Source organism: Thalassophryne amazonica, chromosome 23 (genome assembly GCF_902500255.1).
Source record: "Thalassophryne amazonica chromosome 23, fThaAma1.1, whole genome shotgun sequence".
Taxonomy (NCBI): Eukaryota; Metazoa; Chordata; class Actinopteri; order Batrachoidiformes; family Batrachoididae; genus Thalassophryne; species Thalassophryne amazonica.
Window position 1 is genome coordinate 28848663 of NC_047125.1, and position 21983 is coordinate 28870645.

The 21983-nt window shown below is 39.9% G+C and overlaps 1 protein-coding gene across 1 annotated transcript; it reads left to right on the forward strand.

Annotated features, from left to right (window-relative positions):
- Window positions 1–4006: 4006 nt before the first annotated feature.
- LOC117505104 (type I phosphatidylinositol 4,5-bisphosphate 4-phosphatase-B-like) lies at window positions 4007–10433 on the forward strand. The gene is made up of 7 exons (XM_034164632.1): window positions 4007–4263; window positions 5775–5956; window positions 6327–6433; window positions 7266–7377; window positions 7517–7569; window positions 7710–7800; window positions 7979–10433. Exons 1-7 carry the CDS (start codon window positions 4161–4163, stop codon window positions 8120–8122), a joined length of 792 nt encoding a protein of 263 aa, XP_034020523.1. The 5' UTR covers window positions 4007–4160; the 3' UTR covers window positions 8123–10433.
- Window positions 10434–21983: the final 11550 nt, after the last annotated feature.

Genomic DNA, 21983 nt, shown 5'->3' on the forward strand with positions numbered 1-21983 from the left:
ACTCCCCCTGGATGGGACGTCAGTCCAACTCATGTTACATTCCCAGTCTGTGTCCTAGGACAAGACACTTCATCTGCATTGTATCAGTGCACCCAGTTGTAAATGGATACCAGGCCTAGCTGGGGAAGCAACCTGCATTAGACTCTGATCCATTTCATGCTATGGAATCCAGAGATAAGCACCGGCACCAAGAGGCCTCAGGGCCTAAATGTAATTGAATTTAGGGAAACAATTAGTAATTTCAGCAATTTTTCTGACACTGACACACCCCTTTGAGACTTATTAATACAAATTTGGACTCCGAACTAACTACTGAGTACATTTAGAGGGACCAGTGCTTGAATGGAATTGTCAGTTGTTAATTATATTTATCTGCTGTTTGATGATGAGCAGGTATGAGATCGTACCAGAACTTTACTGCTTCTCCAAGAAATATTGGCCCTTGGGCTTCGATAACAGTGACGCAAACATACAATAAATTGATCATGAAACAGATAATTATCTGAAAGATATGAACCAGGTACCGAAAGCTTTTAGGTTTGGTAACAAGTGAGTGCAAGGAGTCACATTATTAGTTCGACTGGTCGGTGTCTTGGACCACTCACTGCATTTCGAAGGGAGCGTTGGTGGGAAGCTGTCGAATCACGATTCCCTCCCTCTGACACCATTACCTACTGGTCTCCTCTTTGACAATACTTAGAACCGAGCTTATCTCTGTCCCACAATGGTTGCTGAGACAATACCACTCATCATCCTGTGAGCACAAGTGGAAGTTCAGTTTATAACGAAGGACCACTTGCAATTGAAGAGACGTCACACTAAATGAGATATTCAAAAATAGTAGTGTTTTCTGTGTTAATGGAGACAAATAAACCAATTTAGCACTATAGACCTCAAATATTATTTGGACAATCACAAAAAGAGCAAACCCGCAAATGTTAAAGTTGTCCCAAGATGGGCGCCGAACGAACTCTACACATAAGAACCACTGTTGTTAAAAATAAATAAATAAATAGGTGATATTTCTCAAATAAGTTTCAAATTTGTGAACAAAAAGTTACATTATGTGACTGAAGTCACAATATTTTGAGACAAAAAAATGTTTTGTTTTTTTTCTCCCCCCAGACAGTGCGTTTATGGCCAGAAAATTTTGGCAAATGTTGGTGAGATTATCTTGTAAGTTACAAGAGATCTTTATGTTGTGCTTCAGACAGAAGGTAGCTCAATGGGTTTAAGAGCTGGGCTACTAATATCTAGACCTGGGTTCAATTCCTGCTCACATTACCAATCTGTGTCCTTGGACAAGACATTTCATCTGTATTTTCTTAGTCCACCCAGCTGTAACCTGAGTTAGAGGGTGCTAGTCCACTTTTATACGTCAACAACAATACCTTTAATTTAGATCCTGCATCAACTGGAAGACAGTGAATGGACACCAAGGCCAGAGTAATCTGGATAAACGTCCTTGTCCTAGTTAGGACTCTAGCCACAGCATTCTGAACCATCTGAAGGCCCCTCCAGGACTGACTGGATATGAGTCTGGACCTTCAGGCTCTTGACTTTTCTGTTTGTCAGACATCATTCCTTTAAAGTCTATCAATAGGAACTGTTTAAACTTCAAAGCTTTATCGCAGTTTTTTTTTTTTTCAGAACCTAAGTAAAAGTTGCAGTTATGTCCTTATGTACCGTGATGGATCCATCTGTTTTGGTGTTTTTGGGGTAGTAGGTCATCACTGGCCCATAAAAATGAGAAGCCTGTGACCCGCAAACCAGCAGCAACAGCAGGAACAGAAACATATTGAATGTTTTGATGCTTTTCCTACACTCCAATTATAAGTTCCCCTGAAGGCTCCTCCCATAGGTTTTGGTCACATGAAACCCTGAACTAGTATGAGTAACTTTTCCATGAGATAAAGATCAGTTTTCTGTTTTTTTCAGTTGTCCGTGTCACAGGGATGAGATTACAGTGTCTCCCACTGGATTTTGCAAGACTATGGTGGGTGGATTTCAGATAATCTTGGGGGAATAATGTGTTCATTTTAAAATTAAATGGAGTAATCTGGTGTATATTGAAAGCAACACATCAATGTAAGAGATCTTGATCTCGAAAGTCATAGTTGCGACACTGGGGAAGGGGAAACTGACTGAAAATGGGAGACGCTTTGTTATTATGTGATGTGTGAACATATTTACAGCTCATTATGAAACTGTGGTGGGACAAACTGGACAATCTCAGGGTGCCACAGACTTGGAGGTTAATGGCCAAGAGGTCATTAGATTGTCAGCAGATGAGGAGCTAACACTCCCCATGACTGTACTATGCCATAAAGGAATATCTAGAAGCTGTGTCAAAAGAAACCAAACTTCCTTCTTTGTATTTGAACATATTTCACAACTGCTTTAAGGAGCTTCTTCAGTCTGCAGTAGTCTACAGTAGACTCTCCTTCCCTCAACAGAGGTGGTGGTGTCAGAGGCCAGATATCATTGGCCTTTTATAATATCATGTTTTGCTCCCATTCCAAGAAGATCTAGGCTACCTTGCCATGTTTGCCAATGAGACAACAACCAACAACCCATGTGGGAGTAAGGTGACCTTGTCTGGATGTCAACAAAGAAACAATCCCAGTCTTGAGGGTTACAAATTGCGTTCTACAATCAATTCATACATGCATACATACACATATCCTCTTCTTTTGTGTTTGTTGATTTGTTGCTTCGATATGGGTACTTTTGGCTTTGAAATGGTCATGCAGTAAATGGAGGCAAAGCAATATTTGGCACCATGCTTGTCCAGTCTTGATATGAAGGCATTCACAATTGGTGCAGATACCAGTTCTTGGAGGAGCACATTCCAGGTACTTCTTACCCTCTCCTTTGTAAATTCTGGCTCGCAATCTTTAATATGTGCTGCTCGACTAGCTTCTTGTACCCTCTGGTATTGCTGTTGACCAGTTTAATGTAGGGTGCTTTCACTTGATAGATACCCTTAATGTGTTTGTAAACTTGATCATACTGCCACATTTGTTTCTCAAGCTTTTTCAGACCAATGAGCACTTAATTTCAATTTTTCAATTTATTTTCATTTATATAGTGCCAAATCACAACGTTGCCTCAAGGCGCTTCACACAAGTAAGGTCTAACCTTACCAACCCCCAGAGCAAGAACACAGGTGACAGCAGTAAGGAAAAACTCCCTCTGAGGAAGAAACCTCAAGCAGACCAGACTCAAAGGGGTGACCCTCTGCTTGGGCCATGTTACCGAAACAAATTACAAAACGAATATACAGGAAATGTTGCTGGTGCACAGGACAGGAGGGTTTCAGGAACAGATACCAACCCATCTCTGGATGGAGACGCACCTCAAACAGAGAGAAAAGAAAAAACAGAATCAGGCATCAGAAAGACAACAAATACAGTATAATTTGTCAGTATGCAACAAGAAAACAAAAGAAATACTAAGGTTATCGTCGGCCACTAGCCCTAAGCTTCACTAAAAGACCCAGAAATTCGATAAAGTTGAGGCAGCGGCACACTCCATTTCCTAATAAAATGAATTAAAAGAGTAAAAAGCGTAGTAACATACTATGCCAGTATGCTAGCCATACAAAAGAGAAAATAAGTGCGTCTTAAGTCTGGACTTGAAAGTTTTATTCACTCTAGGGACACACTTAACCAATAAAAAAAAAAATCTTGCTAACCACCTAACCCACCAAATATCTAAAAACAGTAGTTCTGCGTACCAATTAGACTTTGAAGTATAAAATTAGATATTTTACCAATATACTCGCAAACCACTAGAGGTTGCTCACGATCCAGTCTGAGAAAAGCTAACAGTTGAAACCTCTTGGATGAGCATAAAAACAATCTCAGAGAAATATTTGTAAATATATTAAGATATATACATATTTACAGTAAAGTACGATGATTGGTAATGGTTTCCCATCGAAGTCGCTCATTGGTTAAGCGCGCTGTCAATCACAGACGGTGACTCAGCTCACAGTCATATGACATTTGTGTTGTTTCTCTTCCACTTTTCGTCGTCTGTCTGTCTTGTGGATCAGCAGTCTCCTCTGCGACTCTTCCAGAAGATTAGAAGACTCGCTGACAGCAGAGTGGTGCTGAGGCCGCCGTCCGAAGGCTCGGGTCCGGTGGCGGGTCGTCATGGCTGACGGGGAGCGATCACCGCTGCTGTCCGAGCAGCACGACGCCGCCAACGGCTTCTCTCCCGGCGACCGCTCGAATGGATATCAGCCAACCCTCCACAGTATGTGGCCAGCAAAACACTGACAAATAAAAGGGCTTTTAAAACCTTCCAGAAAACGTGTTTATTCTGCCGGTCTACAGAGAGATATCAGCTAGTTTCAGTTTGACGGCTAACTAGCATTTAGCTACAAACAATGAAACCTTATCGAGTTGTTTAAGGCTTTCAACCCACAGTAACTCATTTTACACACACGGTTCATGCAAATAAAAGACTGCAGGTAATATGTTTGTTCATAATTATTCCCTAAATAGTCCTAAACTGTTATTTTTAAAATCTCGTAGTATGCCTGAGACAATAACGTGTTTACACGAGATAATTAACTTGTTCATAACGTAACTTAATCCAAGAGATAAAACTTCTCTACAAAATTAATTGTTCCCAAAAGACATACTAAGATAAACGTGCGTGCAACAAGGTAATTAAACGATGTGCACAAAATTAAAAACTTGTGGTAGGACAGTTGCTTGTTACAAGATAATTATCAAATGTGTATGAGATAAAAACTTACCATAAGCTAATAACATAGCAAGTTACTTGTGACAAGATAATTCACTTGTGGGTATAAGACAATATGTTAATGCAACATAACTTTAACATAAGTTGTGAACACAAAGCAATTTTTTTCCCCTCCACGCAAGATAATTATCTTGTTCCCATGAGAAATCCTGTGCTGTCAGATAAATACTTGTTCCCACAAGGTAAGCTCTTGTGTGCTTGATATAAAATTTTTCTAATAGCTAATAACATAGTTAATTGTTGCTACACGATAACATGTTAACACAAGATAACCATAAGATTGCATGCGCACGCACACACACACACACACACACACCAATATATTTTTCACAACATAATCCACTTGTTTGCCTGAGACAATAAATCGTGTTCCGTAAGATAACTGCTTGTTCCCACAAGATAAAAAAAAATACCATCTTGAGATTGTGGGGCCTCCATACCGTTTTCTGTAAAACAACAAAATACAGCAAAAGTAAAATTTCCAGCCACATTCAGTGAATATCTGCACACATTGTGAATATTGTCCTGAAATTGTGCTTGAGCTAAGTGAGTCTCATTTAACAGATGATGTACGGTAAATTTTAAATCGTCTCTGCGCAACACCCCCCCCCCCCCCCAAACCCCCCCCCCCCAAAAAAAACACACCACACAACTTTATTTTTGCTGTCCATGGGCATTGGGCATTGTGGGTGCTTCCGGTGTAATACAATAAGAATTTATTAAAAAAAGAGTGATTTCTGAGTCTTCTGAGTGCAGTGAGAAATGTGCAGCTTCTTATGTCACAAGCTGGAATCAGTTTGGCATTTTGATTTTAACGATTTAAACTAGTGAAGCCCAGATGTTTTCAGTCCCACATTGAAGTCAGCAGGACAGACGGTAGTCAGAATGACTGTGCTGACATTTACATCATTAGTCATATTTGATAAGTTAGCAATAGTGACTGATACTTTTCACTGTTTACCTAAAACGGTTTTCTCCTTATTGTCCCTGCAAAGCTCAGGCCCCGTTCCCTAGCTCAGCAGTACCTGGTGAGCCTCCGCCCCCTTACTCCCCACAGGGCAGCCCGGATAGCAGCAGCGCCCCCATTATCAGTTGTCGGGTCTGTCAGAGCGCCATCTCGGTGGAGGGCAAGATGCACCAGCATGTGGTGAAGTGCGGCATCTGCAATGAAGCGACGGTGAGTCACATGAGGCCAATTCCAACACACAGTGTCAGAACATGAAGCAAGTATTTCTTCTTATACAGATAAATAGAGTCCAAGGAAACTGGAGAGTGTGTCGGAGAGGTAAAGAAGAGAGTACAGGCAGTTTGTGCACGTGCAGAGGATGGTCATGGGGTATATAGAGAAGTATGGTGAGGATGGAGCCTCGGGGCAGGAGGAGAAGGGGGAGGTTTATAGATGTGGGAGATGGCATGCAGGTCGTCAGAGGATGTTGATGAGGACAAGGTGACATGGAGACAGATGGCCTGCTGTAGCACCCCCTAATGGGAACAGCTGAAAGGAGAAGACAAAAAATTAGTGCAGTGTTTGTTTTGTCTCTTCGCAGCCAATAAAGAACGCTCCTGTTGGGAAGAAGTATGTCCGGTGTCCATGCAACTGTCTGCTGATCTGTAAAGTCACATCACAAAGGATCGCCTGTCCTAGACCGTACTGGTGAGACAAGTTTTCAGGAAGCTTGCATGTGTCAGGATTTGTATGCACTGAACCCAGAATGCAGACAGGGTGCACAGAAAATATTTATTTTACCAAACAATCCAGTCCAAAAAAACAGGGAGGAGTCCAACAGTCAAAGGCAGGAATAAGGAGTCCAGGAGCAGATGAGGAAATATACTAGGATACAGGAAAGAAAATACAGGAGCCAAAATACTCCAGCAACCGAAGGGGTGACAGTGATGAACTTAAATTGTGGCATGTAATGAGGAGACCGAGAAACGTGTGGTGATTGTGATGTGGCACAGCTGTGAGGAACACCAAGTGACAGGGCCACACCTACAAACATAGAGAAACACCAACCTACAAAGAACCCAGGGTGAGTATAACTTTAACCCAAAATAAGATCCACAGAGCTCAAAAATGTCAAAAATTGGATTAGTCTTTGCTGTATGTTGTTCACGCCAAGGTTATTTAAACTTTCTTAATGTGAGTCATTTTTCTGAGGATGAAGTAGTGGAACAAAACTACCAAAAACATGATGGAAATCTACCACATGGTCTCTGAAACCTTTGCATAAGAGCTCAAAAAATTAAGATCTGTATTCATAAAATTAGCAGAGGCACATCAGACCCGATGTGAATAAAATTTTCTGAGATTTAGCTCTGGAAGGACAGACAGACAACTGTACACAGGCAGATCTGAACAGATAAAATAAACCTTTGTTACGGTCTTTTTCGTAATGTGACTGCATGTATACTGTTTTATGTAATTACATTTACGGCGCATTATTTTTAACTTTTACATATTTAATATCACGTTTCTTTGTTTCCAGTAAACGCATCATCAACCTTGGTCCAGTTCACATTGGCAGGGACAATTCCGAACCGCAGCACCAGCCGGTCGGCCTCAGAGTCATGTGTGGACACTGCTCCAGTACTTTCCTGGTAGGAAACACAAATAGTCAATCCGGGCTCATAAACTATTCATTTACGGTTGACATGTCAAAGAAGAGGTTTCTGCTACTGTACTGGTCTGTGTTGTATTGAATTCTCACACACACACACTGGTTCTTTCTCACCTCAGTGGACAGAGATTTCAAATCGGACTTTGGCCCGATGTCCACACTGCCGGAGGGTGTACGTACCTTCATGATTCTCTCTGATTTTGTGCACATGCATAAAAAATGTAATCAGCTTCTCTCTGGTCTTAATATTGGGAACAAAAATAATCCTGAAAAGGACTTGTTTCATTGTGTCTTTATGGTTTTAACTTACAGCTCATCGATTGGTTGGGAGTACCCCAGGAGGCGGGGCTTGCTGTGTTTCATGCTCTTCTTAGTCCTTGTCGGCTGCACTGCAGGACTGATGGTATGTGTCTGTGTGAAGCATGTGTGTGTACATGTCAGTCTTTGATTGGTTTTGGTTTTATTTTGCTGACTTGGAGCAGTCAGAATCAGACAAATCAGTGTCCCATAAAGTACATCGACCCTGCGTATGAAGCCAGAGAAAAGTAAAGTGCGATGTCACGTTTTGTGTCTGTGTCCAGGTTGGTACGTGGAAACCAGCCCTGGACCTGAAGGGGATCTACGTGTCATGGGTGGTCCTGATTCTGCTCGTTCTCTTGAGTGTGGCAAGAACCATCTACTGGATGTGTCTGAAAATCAGTGACCCCATGTCCAACATCACGTAGAGACCCAGAGTGACGGACTAACCCGGGTGGGGACCAGGATGATGAGAAATCAAATTTTTATAGAAGGTTGTGGCACAGGTAGTGAAAGATAAAATTCACTGAGCAATGTGTCTAAAAAAAAAAAAAAAAAAAAAAGGGATGACGGGAACATTGGATACAAAGGAGTGTAAAAACTATCTATCAAATAATGAAATATTTGATACAAACTGGATTTATCACCAACATGAACGCTCACTCACTCATCTTCAACCGCTTATCCCGGATCAGGTCACGGGGACAGAAATGAGTGCTAACAGTAATTAAAGACAATACAGGGGAGCCCCGTTAACTCACACGCATAAGTCATGATTCAGATTTACTCGTGGTCAAGTTGTGGACGCTGTCCATTTTGATTTGACCATTTTTGGGAGGGATTGTCAGTGCAGATGATGATGTTTTCTTCCTCCTCTGGCTGCTGCAGGTCAGCGATGAGGGCAGGTGCGTGTATAAATTCAGGCCCAATTGGAACCAGCTGTAAGGGTCTAAAGAGTCACATCCACAAACTTATGAATCCTTAGGAATCTTCCGCACTGATGAAGCCCTCATCGCTAGCCTACAGCTGGACGAGGAAAAAAACAATCCCAAACCAGATGATGAAATCATCACCATCTAGGAAGGAATCACAATTCAAATGGTGGAAACTATTATAATATGGCAAGGTAAGCTGATTTTAAGGGTTTTTTTTTTATTAACTTGTGGTTTCAGATAACTCGCAGTCTGATTTTGTGGACCCCAAATCTCACGATTTAACGGGGCTCAACTGTAATAACTAAACCTTTAAACAGGACTGAGAAAAGGGGGATGAAGGTAAATCAGCTGGATAAAGTCAGCAGTGAATAATTATAGTTTTTGCTTAATGAAGGGCATTGTTGATAAAGCTTACTGCTGTTACTAACTGGTATTTACATGTTTGTTGTCTTAAATGTTTTATTTAATTCTACCCCAAAAATAATGAAGTTTCCTAAAACAAAATTAAGACAGAATGCAAAATCAGATTCTGTGCAGGTTGTGATGGTACATTAGTTAATGAGTGTGCGTAAAGCGTTATTTATCAATGGTGAAGAAAGAATCGGGGAAATAGGAACAAATATTTATAATGTATATTTGTTCCATATATAAGCTGATCGACTTCAGTTTGAACATGAAGTGAAACTAAAGCGTTGAGTTAATTCTTCTATTATTTCATTAGCATTCAGATCATTTGTGGTATTTATTGGTGTGTTTAGTTTTAAACTGAAAGCTGCTCATTTATGTTCCCATAAACCAAACCATACCCTGCACCCTTCTGTACTTGGAAAAACGACAAGACAGGGAACAATGCAACGGCGGTGATTCCACTGGAAATTCCAAGTCACAGAATTCAACAATATTAATCCAGTTAATCATAATACTTTCAGAAACCAGTTATAAACTGCTGTAGAAATGTAAGAAAGTTCTACAAGACAATGACTGTAAAACAGGGATTCAATAATTTAAAAAATATACAAATTCAAATTAATGGTGCAGTAAAAATGAATAAAAACAGACGCATATTGTTTTTTTGAGATTTCCCCACTGTAGTAGAAGTTAATATCTGCCTAGCTTTCAGGTCAAATTTTTGTTTTCTAGGATCTACATCTGGGTTTCTAGCAACGAGACTTGAGCTTTATACCAAATATAACAAAGATCTTGCAAAACTATTTTTTGAGGCATCTCATTTAGAAATAAAAACACGACCAGTTGGTACTGTAGTCATGCAAAAAAATATGTCTGTAGACTCTCAAAAAGAAACCCGATTTGGCCGGCTGCTGTTTTCTAAAGAGACCATGTTTTGATTAGGACACAACAAACTAGACTTGGAATGTTAATTCCACCTACAGCGGGTTGCAGTACTCTGCAGCGTTATAGTAGCACTAAAGCGCTTGTTAGATTCCAGTAAAGATTTTCCAGAGTGGATCAATGACAGTAGAGGAAAACAGCACAACATATTCAAGGATTTAATATTTTGCCAGCTAAATATTTTTGATCAACTTGCAGTTTTCTTAGTACAGGGATTTGAGTGGATCTGAACACACGCTACTAACGTGTGACGGCGCTTCTCTGTGTAGGTGTAAATATTATGTAATGATCAGAGCTGTTGTTTCCTCCTGGTGGCTGGTTGATGTACGTACCTGCTGACTGTGAAACGTGTTGCACTACATTGTTCTGATGTACTACAGCTCTTAAGTCTTTGTCACTGTTTAACTGGTGGGTTATTTTTTGTATATTTAAAACAAAGTCATAATTTTAACAAGTTCGACTCAAATCTTTATTTTTGCTTATTAGTTATTTTTGTTCTTTGAGTCAACATTTACAGTTTACTGTAAATGTGTGTACGTAATATATTAACTTTAAATTTAGCTTTTAATTAAAACCCATATTTAAGTTTTTGATTTGTTTGTAAAATATTTGATTATAACAGGTTGAGTTTTGTTTCACCCATTATTAAATATTTAAGTTGTGGTAATGTATATTACCACAATACAAAAGTATGGCAACGTGCAAAATTGTGTTCTAAATTGTGAATTGTTAGGGGTTTTTTTTATTATTAATTGTATAATAGAGGTGTTGTAATTCTTATCCTTTTTTGTTTCCCCTGCTTAATTTTCTGTAATGCTCTTGAAGCACCACATGAGGTCAGCAGTCTCCCATTACAGGATTTAAAAAAAAAAAAAGCAGCATAGTTGTTGCACAAATTCGAAATGAGATCCAGCACAAATATCTACGGGCCTGTTGGTCAAAATTTTAGACACCCCTGAATTTATAAAAATTATACCGATATAAAAATTAGTTCAGAAATGAATGCAAACAAACCACTTTTCCATAATCAGAATGTTTAATAACATGTAAAAGTTGTCATCCTTGGATGAATTTTACAAGTAAAAATGTTTTTTGTTCTTTTTTGGGGAGCGGGAGGGGGTCCCAAATTGTGATGGATACAAGAAGGTTTGTAGGGGGTGGTAGGGTGTTAAAGTCCAGGGAAAATGCCACAGTTGACCCTAATTCAGAGAACAAAAATCAATGAGTTCTGTGCAACACATCCTAAGGGCTGACTTGCATCTCTTTCCACACAAAATTCAGTCTCAGTGCAAACTAACTCCCCAGCAAATGGCAGGGAGACTTGAATTTGCTATGTGGTTTTCCGGAAAACTGAAGACTGATGATTTGTTTTTAGGAAACTTCGGACGAGGAGGTTACATTGATCTTGTGGTGTAAAAGATAAAGGTTTAAAACATCAAAAAGGAAAAACTGAACTAAAAACTGTGCAATGGGGGAGAAAAATTAAATGCTTCGGCCACATGGGCATGCAGAAAATGTTTGATAATATTGACTGGTTTTTCTGTGCTGTCAAAATACCTTTGGGTAAAATTTTTTGAGGCACCCTATATATATATATATATATAATACACACACACTTGTGATATAAGTTCAAGGTTGAGATAAAAATAAAACCTATTTTGAAATGTTAAAGAAATTGAAGAACATTGAGAAAAAATGGACTGTTGATGCCATCGCTCAACATGTATCACAGTTCAAGACCTTTACTCTCAACTTTATGCTTTAATGTCAGTACGTGCTCCAGTGTGTTGGACGGGACTCCTTCTAAAAGGCTGCAGTCAGCGTTACCTCTCGCCCCCCCTCCACCGTGCTGCTGGCTCAGAGTCGTGGGCGTAGGTCTCTGGGTGCTCTGATCCTCCTGATATGCTTTTTAAAACACTTGCAGCTCAGAGCCTTCTGAGCAGCTAATGTCTTAAGCTTCTGAGAATTTCTCACAGCAGAATCCTCGTGTCCCATTTCTGTCACATCTGAACTTCCTAAATTTGGGAAAGTTGGAGTACTACTACAGTGTCAAAGCTGGGAAGATTTACAGAGCCTTAATTGATGTTTTTCTTTTTACTGGAGTATTTTTATATTTTTAATCTCTGTGGAAAGCTTGAATTTGATTGCAGTCAGACGGATGGTGGATTGTTTCCTGAACTGTCAGGAATTTTTTGGGTGATATCAGAGGAACAGTAAAGACATTCCAAATGGGAGAGTTTTTTTTTTTTTCTTCCAGTTGGGAACTGTGACTCCAACCTGGAAAGTCACTAAAGAAGTGTGGGGGGGGGGAATCAGTAGAACGTAGGTCAATTCCAAATTTATTTATTTTTTTTTCAAGTGTGTCGTGTGTATTTAGGTGCACTGATGTGTTTTGGGCCATGAGGGGAGGAAAAAAGGCGCAGAGTTCTGAGCGGTGGAGCTCTGCAGGCACCCGTCCCCCAAAGACTCAAAAACCCACCGACTCAGTCAGTCCTGCAAACTGGTGAGAGCATGAATTTGTTTGTGTGTTTGTAAAAGAGGGGAGAAAAAAAAACCCTCAAGTTAAATGAAGCAGTGCAGAAATGTTTGTACAAACTCCTGTTTTTTTATGCTTTTACACTCTGCAGATTAAAACCAGTAATTTATAGTGACAGAAAAACATTGATTCATTCATATATTCTTATTCATCTCTCACTCATTTGGAGCCAGTCTTAACTTAATTCTTCCTTTTTCTGTTCACTCAGGTCATATATTCATTCGTGCAGACTTTCACTCATTCTTCAATTTTCAGCCGTTCATGCAGTCATGTCATTCACTCACACTCATTCTCTCCTTTTTCTTTCATTCTTGTTTTCCTTTCATAATTAAATTAGTTAACTCATTCATTGACCCACACTGTAAACCTGAACAAGTCACCAGAGCTCAGTAATATTGAGGCATTCAATTGCCACAAAATTTTTGAGTTAACTTAAAAGTCAATTGTTCCCAGAACCTCATGATTACAATTAAAGTGTTCATCAAATAAAAGTAAGACTCTTTGGCTGCTCCCTTGTTTTTCCCCTCAGGGTCACCACAGCAGATCTGCATGTTGATTTGGCACAAGTTTTACACCAGATGCCCTTCCTAGCAAAATTCCACAGAGAAACGTGGCAGGGGTGGGGTTTGAACCGGGAACTTTCTGCACCGAAACCAAACAAATTAACCACTAAGTGTTCATTCAATCAAGTCAAATATTTTCATATATAATTACTTAATTCTTTTAAGTTGATCATAAGTTACGCTTTGAAGTTTTGCTTACTTCATATACAATTAGTTCAAGTCAGTCAAACATTCTGAGTTTCATTTACTCAAAAAGCAAGATCATGTTACACAAACTCTAAATATTTAAGTAAATAAAACATTTTCTTAAAACTGAGTTTACACTACTTAATCTTTTTAAATAATTTGATCATTCACGTTTACAGTGTACATTTTCTTTCCTGTGTTCCTTCCTTCCTGCAATCATTTGTGTTCATGCAGCCATAATCATTCACTCAGCTGCAGATAATTTTTTTCTATTATTTTAATTTCTCATTCATTGACTCACTCTTGTCTTTTACGCTTCTTGTTCTTTTGGCCATCATTTTTAGACAAAACTAACCCAGTCAGCCATTCACTCATTCACTGCTGCTTTCATGTTTCTTTAATTCTTCAATTTTCTAAACTCTTTTTTTTCATTCCTCTGTCATTCATTGACTCACTCTTGGCTTCTTGCATTTAGTTGACTCTCACTCATGCAGCCACTCACTCACTTGCTCATGCATGTTTCTTTCATTCTCACATTTTGTAAATCATTCATTGAGTCACTCTTGGCTCATTCTCTCTTACTTGGGCAGCTACTCACTCACTCACTCATTCCTTTTTTTTATCCACTGACTCATTCATCTGCATTTAATCATTAACTCACTCATGCAGCCACATATTTCACTCTGTTATACTTTTTTAAATTAATTCATTCATTTTCTGTCACTCTTGCATCCCTTCTTTCCTGCAGATATTCCTGCATTCAGAGATCAGCTCACTCACTCACCCACTCTTGCAGCCACATATTCATTCACTGTTGTAGCTGTGCATTCATTGAAAATGTGTGTTAAATGTGCATCCAAAGCTTTCTTCATTCATTCATTCACTCTTAAGTAGCGTGCACTTTCGTCATATGACTGAACGCGTCGTAAATGCTTTAACAGGCTTCAGTTCTGGGAATGTCAGGATTGTGTGTCTGTACGTGAGAAGCAGCAGGTGGATATTAAAGTGCAGCTGCTGCTTTTCCAGTCACTTTCTATCTTACACACCACGTTCAAGCAAGTCACCGGGTGCCTTTCCTCATCACCGTACCTCAACCCACCTGCTGAAAGTTACCAGTTTAATACTACGGTCACGTGTATTTATGAATATGAAAATGTGAAACACATTTCAAAGCCATAGAACTACATGTATTCCACCAGATTTCCCCAATCAGGCAGTAGATTAGCTTCAGTAACCCTCAGTTTCTTACTGTTGAGCTCATCTTCATACTCGTGTGAATCATCTTGAGGCAGTGTTGTTGTGATTTGGCGCTATATCAGTAAAATAAACTGAAATTAAATTGAAATGAACGCATAAATTGGCATTGACTGTGGAGCCATTGACCAATCAAAAGATGTCCTGAACTGAAGCAAACAACACCCAAAATGGTGGCGGCTTTCATACTGGCTAGCCTTGCCTCAAGAAATTCTGCTATGCTATGCTATATCAGTCAGTGCTAAAGCAAACCTAGATAATACAAATACATTCTCTATGCAACTGGTAATTAGCTATCTAGGTGGCAACTCAAAAGTGGTGTATCTATCCTAGTCTAGGTACAAGAAAAACTTTCTAAGCTAACTTGGCTACTTAGCATGGAGCATGCTCAATGGAGGGTTCCTGCGAAGCTGCTGTCCCATTGCTACTTTGAACTAGCTTAACCTTGCAGTTGCAAAATTAGGTATTTGTGTTTTGTTACTTTGTGACAGACATCACAACAGGCCACTCAAAAAGTCACTTGTAACTAGGGATGGGACGAGTAGTCATAATAGTCGACTGTGACTAGCTAACATCCGACTACTCGACTAGTCGAAAGCCATTTATTAAGTTCATTTAGCTCCTCAAACAGGTATGCCGAGTAAATCAATGCAGGCATTGTCTTCATGCTAATGCTGTTGTATTTGTGATTTTGTGTTTATATTTGTTAAAAATATCACATTTGAGTTTCACCATGAAGATTGGAAATTGACTTTATTCATTCAGTGTCAGATTTAGACATCAACTAGTTGACGACTAATGGTATCCGACTAGTCGACTAATGATTTTCATTAGTTGTCCCAACCCTATTTATAACCAAGTGTCTAGCTCCACTCAGTTTGCAAGGCTTCAAACAAATATGCAGACGTGACTAGTTGTTGATTCTTGGTGGAAATCTACACCTCGAGTGCCTCGCTCTGATTGTTTTAGTTCCGCACATTCGAGAAGATTGATTCACTTGTCACTTTGATTTGGGCAACGCTAGCTTGTCTAGTTGGGACGCCAGTTTCTGGGTCAAACATCCCGCTGGTTACCAGAATCACCCTCTTTAAATTGATCGCTGCATACAGGATGTCATAATACAGGACCTCAAAAAACCACAGACGAGAGATAAACTATGTCAGTGTTATGGCTTCTTTGTCATTTGGGTCACAGTTTGCGCTAACACAGGAAATCATGCTGACTCATTGTTCAAAGTTGATACTGTCAATACAGAATGTCACTCACGGTCAGCAAAAAACAGCCCCTCCCAAAAAATATTAAATTTTATTTTTATATATATATATATATATATATAAATAAAAGCACACCATTTGTGATTATATATAATCATCAATAGTGCTAATGCGGCGTTAGCCTCTTGAGTGAAGTGGTCTTCAAGAGCAACAAGAATTGACGATGTGAACCCGTGTATACTATGTATGTGAGACATATAAGTCGACGGTGATGAAAATCTCTTCAGCTGTAAATTAATCTGAAGCGTGATGATGTAATATGAACTCTGCTTGCACACACATTCATTTCATGCTACATTCTGTAGCTCCACTCTCAGATGACGCTGCCTCTCTCATTCCGGCTCCCTGTGAGGTCACGGTGAAAATGCTCCCAAGATTTTGCATCAGACACTTCAGGTCTGTTCCAGCGTCTGTGCCAACACTTAAGAGGTTTTACAGGTATTAAAGTGTCCGTGTTTCTACCAACAAAGTGTCTGTCAATGCTAATAAAAGATCTACTGCAGGACACATGGTGCGATAAGTCAAGATGATCTACTTTGAATATTGTTTTAATTTCAGATCCACCCTTTCTGTAAAATCTCCCCTTATTTGCATAAACCTTCCACATTTATTGGTAAGAGTTCTACCCAGTGAGACTAAGAAAGATAAGAAAAAAAAATGTTTTCTATTTTACGGTTCTGGTTGTACAGGTTGAAAATTTTAGCAGCCCGCTAGCGTCATTCTGAGCGTTTTATTAGAAATATCTAAGATAATATGGCTTGCTGGGCAGTTAACTGTACTAACAGACCATCTAAGAAGTCTGTCCATTATTTTTGAGAAGAGGAAGTTGAACATTATTTAATTTATATGTTAGCAGCATTAGCGCTACTTAGTAGATATTTATAGCTCTGCTTTGTTGGCTACACTGATAGTCCGAAAATTATTCAGCTACCCCTTACACCGCCCAGTCCACCAAATCATTCACCCAAACTCTGGTTACCTAGCTTGGTAACTGAGATCGGCGGGCGTGTTCTGCCTTCATTCATTCTTTCCAATTCCTGCTGGTCTTCAAAGGATTCAAAAGAATTGTATTGTCATATGCACAAAAGAACATGTTCCCTGCACAATGAAATGTGTCTACTGCATTTAACCCATCCTAATTGCCAGTAGGAGCAGAAGTCGCCATTAGGCGCCTGGGGACCAGCTCCAGATGTACATCCCTGCCTTGGTCAACAGCAGGGCTGAGCAAACCAAGACCGACCCATAACAAACGACACACAACACACATAGGCCGGCCCGGTACCTAAACACATATTAAAAAAAGCACACACGAGGGAAAAAGGAGGAAAAAAAAAACCCTCATAGCCGCTGTGTTACACAGCAGCAGTGAGGAAAAAACCCCCCATCAGCACAGAAAAACAGTAATCACACAGACAAACAAAGACGCAGGACGACAACCGAGATTTGAAGGTCCAGTTTATCAGAACACTCCGGAGGCAGCCTATTAGGCGCCGTCAACGGCCTTGTCCGACAATCCTGGAGGGGGAGGGGCTCAGCCCTGAGCAGTCCACTGTCCACAGTCAACGTCAGAGCTGGAGAAGCTGAGGGGAGGGGGATGACCAGGGAGCGAGGCTTAAGTGTTGATCTTCTTCAGGAGGTTTTTTATCACAGCGGCCTTGGAGTGCAGCTGTGTTTTGGGGAGGCCAGATGAATATCCAGATTAGTAGACGCCTGAAAGATTCCACAGTTCTAAGAACAGAGTGGCTCTCAATGCATCCGAATGTAGAATGTGGTCTTTACAGACGGTCAAAGCGGGTTTCCAGAGCTGCAATCCTGCCCGAGATGTTTTCCAGCGTGCGGTTAGCACCCGCCGACTGCGCAGCCACTGCCTTCTCAATCGAATCAATCATGTAGGGCAGTCTGGACGGCCCAATCAAAGCTGCCTCCACTTTCTTGATTTTCCGGTAAACCAGCGCCATGCCCGCTCCACACAGCAGAAAGCCGGTCACCACCAAGCCAAATATATACACATCTTCGACGTCCTCCACAGAAAGCATGTAAAGGCACATGACCTGCCATCTCCTCTACGAGTCCATCACGTAACCCATCACATGCATCCCGGCAGGACAGGTCGGGTCCTCCGCCCCCAAATGTCTTGTAGAAAAAAATAGTGTCAATTGCGTTCAAAGACCACTTTAACAGATCCATTTTTGTCATTTTCCAGCACTATCTAACTTCCCTTAACTTTGCTGCCAAGATTTAAGTGAAGATAGATAGTGTTAAGATGGCGACATTGAGAGTCCGCCACCACTTTCAGTTTCAAATCAGTTGTCAGAAAATCTATAGGTGATACCACCGAGGTTTTGTCCATTATTTTTAGCCTAAAGCAACGTGCACAAAAATGGGTGTTTTCTATAAGACATCAAAATGTGGTCTTTTACAATTCGCCACCTCAGTGTTTACTGTGTGATATTTTCAGCTACAGACTTTGCAAAGCTTTTTTTAAGCTACCTTGTCATCTAAATTGGCTATGCCCAGTTTAATGTTCTGGACTTGTCACCACCACACCGCAGACTTAGTTGTGTCAACTGAAACATACAAAGAGCAGTTGTGTCTCTGTGCTGCTGCTATAAATACATTATTAGTACACGGTGAAGACTCCAAGGCCAGATCAAACCCCGTATCCCTTTGGACTTTTTCACAGTACTGCAGTTTGATAGAATGATGATTTACTTTCATCACCACCTGTCAGATGCTTTGCTGAGTGCTAACAGCTCGTTTGAGCGCCACGGCCTCGACGATACCTTCAACACCCAGCTGGGGTTATTTTCACTCTGCTGATTCGGTTCTCTGGGCACATTTTAGTTCCTGCTCCAGGGCGACGGTTCCCTCTGATGGTGCAGAAACTACTGCAACCTAAAAAGAACTTTTATTTGCATCTCACACTGTTTTAGAACTGAGATTTTAGGTGGGACAATAAGAAGTAACATAAGATAGTCTCCTTGTGGTGCCTTCAATCAAATTGTCAAAAATATCGACGTGCATTAAACCGCCAACACTGCAGGGATTTATGACTCTGACACATGTAGCAGCAGTGTTTACTTGGCGCTCCACATCCCTGGTGCATCATTTATACCAGTCTGTCTGAGGACACGTGGTCCCACGGGAGCCACTGAGGTAACTGCAGACCCACGTCACATGATGTGGAAGCTGTCAGTCAACCGAGACTCAGAGGGTAACTTGAGTCAGAGTGACCGATTTAAATCAGTTTTTTTTCCAGTACCGCGAACAGTGTCATCAAACATCCCCCTAGTTTTAATGGATATTTACACATACAGTAGAAAAGTTTAACTTACAAATGGAACAAGGCATCCAGACAATTGTAGTTCCTCACCCACGCCAACTTTTTTTTAAAAACATTTGTTGTAATTAATGTAGCAGCTTTGTTACGGTTCCTCGAGGGAACTTTCCACTAGTCCTCGGGTCCACTAGTCCTCGTATTAAAGACAGGTTGTTGTAGTTGCTTTTACATTTATGGTAGGCTGTATGTTGCTCTAGAGTAGGTTAAGTAATGTTACAAAAGTGTGACAATTAAAAAAAAAAAACATTTAATTATGGTGAATTATCATTATCTGGTGATTTTCAAGTCAACAGATTTATAGACAACAGCACAATTAAAGGTGATCTATGGTGTACGTCAGACTCATGTCTCATTTTTGTAAATTGAACAAAATAGATTGATTTGTTAGCTATTTGAAAGTATTATATTTGTTTGTGAACTTTAAAATCAGTTAGAGGTTGTAATATACACCATTAAATAATATAAAGAGGTTAGGACCAGTGGACCCTAGGACTAGTGGGCCTAGGACTAGTGGATCCTCCCCGTTCCTCAAAGATATACTCGTTGAGAATGTCCATTTCAAATTTGGTGAAAATCAGATACAATTTGTTCAAGTTATCATGGGGAAAAGTGTGTTAATGACACATACACACACAGTCTAATTTTATATCCTTTTTTTTTTTTTTTGCTCAAGACATACGATTTGCTATGTCCAACCCAAAGTTGTTTGTTTAATAATTGTTTAATTTCCTGCTTTTCATTAGGTAAAAAAAAACCCCACATACTTTCATACATAAGCTTCATACAAATATATTCTGATCAAACGTAAAACATTTTTGTTGTCACTCCCTTTAGTTTACTTCTGCTAATCTAGCTAGTTAGCCACCAAGCTAGTCGCTATATGCTATCTACTGCTGTTGGTTGTTTGGGCAGTTGTCCAGTTTGAAGAAAAAGGAACAAAGTTGATGTATAATATGAAAGTTCTTAATCTAAAAAAATGTGAATTTTGTCAAGTTTACAATTTCAATTCCCAGTTCCAAAGAAAAGTGCGACTTAGTTTGTCATAACTTTATTATAAACTGTTACTCTCTCTTTGTTGTGTTTTTGAATGTATACAACCAGTTTCCTACCATTTAGCACTATGATGTTTTGATGTGTGCCTTGCTCAGTGGCACTTTGTCAACCATCAATGCTGGTAGGGGGAGAATGGCTCAGAGACTTTCTCGAAACCAGACAAGGACGGGGAAATAGGAGCCATCTATTTTCTGGAAAGATCCAAGTCTTAAAGACAGACTCTAATTTCAGATTTGACATTCCTCGTCAATCTTAGCTGCAGTTGCTGTCCGTCACAACTGATCTGGGGTCAGGTTACGGCCAGCCAGAATTGTTTAGATCATTAGAGAGGGTTTGACCTTGTGTCAAAGGGTGTGGGGGTGCGTAGAATCTACAGATTCATACAGCACAAGATAGGTGCGCGTGCAGTGTTCAATTGTTGGGTTTATAGGCTCTGATCGTGAACGTTGCGGCTAAATGTCAAAGATGTCCTTCATGAATCCTGTTTTTTAACGTCACACTCCATCCTGAATTGTTTAATGAAGCCTTTCTCATCAGCTCAGGGAAAACTGAAATCAGCCTTTTGGATCAAGTTGAATTTGGAGGACACCAATGCAAATACTATGACGCGATAAAAACTTAAAAGCTACAGCGTGTAAGATACATATTACTTTTTGCAACGGAGCACAAATCCCCATCACCAAAGAAGCAAAAATGTGAAAGGAAACAAAATTATAACCAGTGATGGTATAATGCAATCTGCAGCCTTACTACTAGATGTCACTAAATCATGCATATTGTTGCTTTAATTTCTTCCCACCCACTTTTGGTCGGTGATCTCATATGAGGGGAAATTTGTGCGTGAACTTTTAATGCTATATACTGTGTTGTCCATGATGCAAACCCAGGCATTGGGTCTGGTTAATACCTGGGGTGACCAACTGAAAATGACATTACAGCAAATACCAAATCCAAAACTAGATAGTCATCTACTAATGAGAACACTTTGACATTACATTATGTGTCCACAAAGACCTCAACGTGCCTATTTTTCAAGCTGACTATATATTGCAGTAAAGTAGGTTAAGTAATTTTACAAACGTGTGACAATTTAAAAAACCCATTTAATTACAGTGAATTACCATTATTTGTTGATTTTCAATTCCACAGATTAATAGACAACAGCACAATTAATGGTGACTAATGGTGTATGTCAACAGAGTCCTATGTAAATTGAACAAAACTAGGTCTGGTTTGTTGGCTATTTGAAAGTATTACATTTATTTGTGAACTTTAAAATCAGTTTGGGGCTGTAATATACACCATTAAATAATGTAAAGAGGTGAGGACTAGTGGACCCTTCCCTCATCAACCAACGAGCTAGATCATTATAATGAGTAACTGCAATCTTCATACTCTGGTTTGTCACAGTTATAGACCTCAACATTCCTGGATGTTTATCCCTTGAAGTGAAAATGGGGCTTTAGATGAGTGTGATTGATGAGTTGTGCAACTGCAGTCGAGTGCTTCCTTCTGTGAGATGAGTTAAAGTGGTTACATGAGTGGTTGGCAGGAATATTTCAGCTGTTGAGTTTAATTGCTGTTAATTGGACTCTGTAGGCCTCTTGTTTAAGGGCTGTTAAAGGAGGATTTACGTGAAGTCCTCCACAACAGGCAACTTAGGGGTTTTGCATGTGTGTGTTGTGCTGAATAATTTGTTTCCAGGCAAAATCGTCTAAATCAGCGTGAATGTACTTGTTTGTGTGTGCGCGCGCGTTTGGGTGTTAGTGCATATGGGCATGTACACCACAGTGAGGTC

Coding starts and splice junctions, on each gene's coding strand:
- LOC117505104 (XM_034164632.1), top strand. CDS start 4,161: ATGGCTGACGGGGAGCGATCACCGCTGCTGTCCGAGCAGCACGACGCC. Junction 4,264..5,774: donor ATATCAGCCAACCCTCCACA/GTATGTGGCCAG, acceptor GTCCCTGCAAAG/CTCAGGCCCCGTTCCCTAGC. Junction 5,957..6,326: donor GCATCTGCAATGAAGCGACG/GTGAGTCACATG, acceptor GTCTCTTCGCAG/CCAATAAAGAACGCTCCTGT.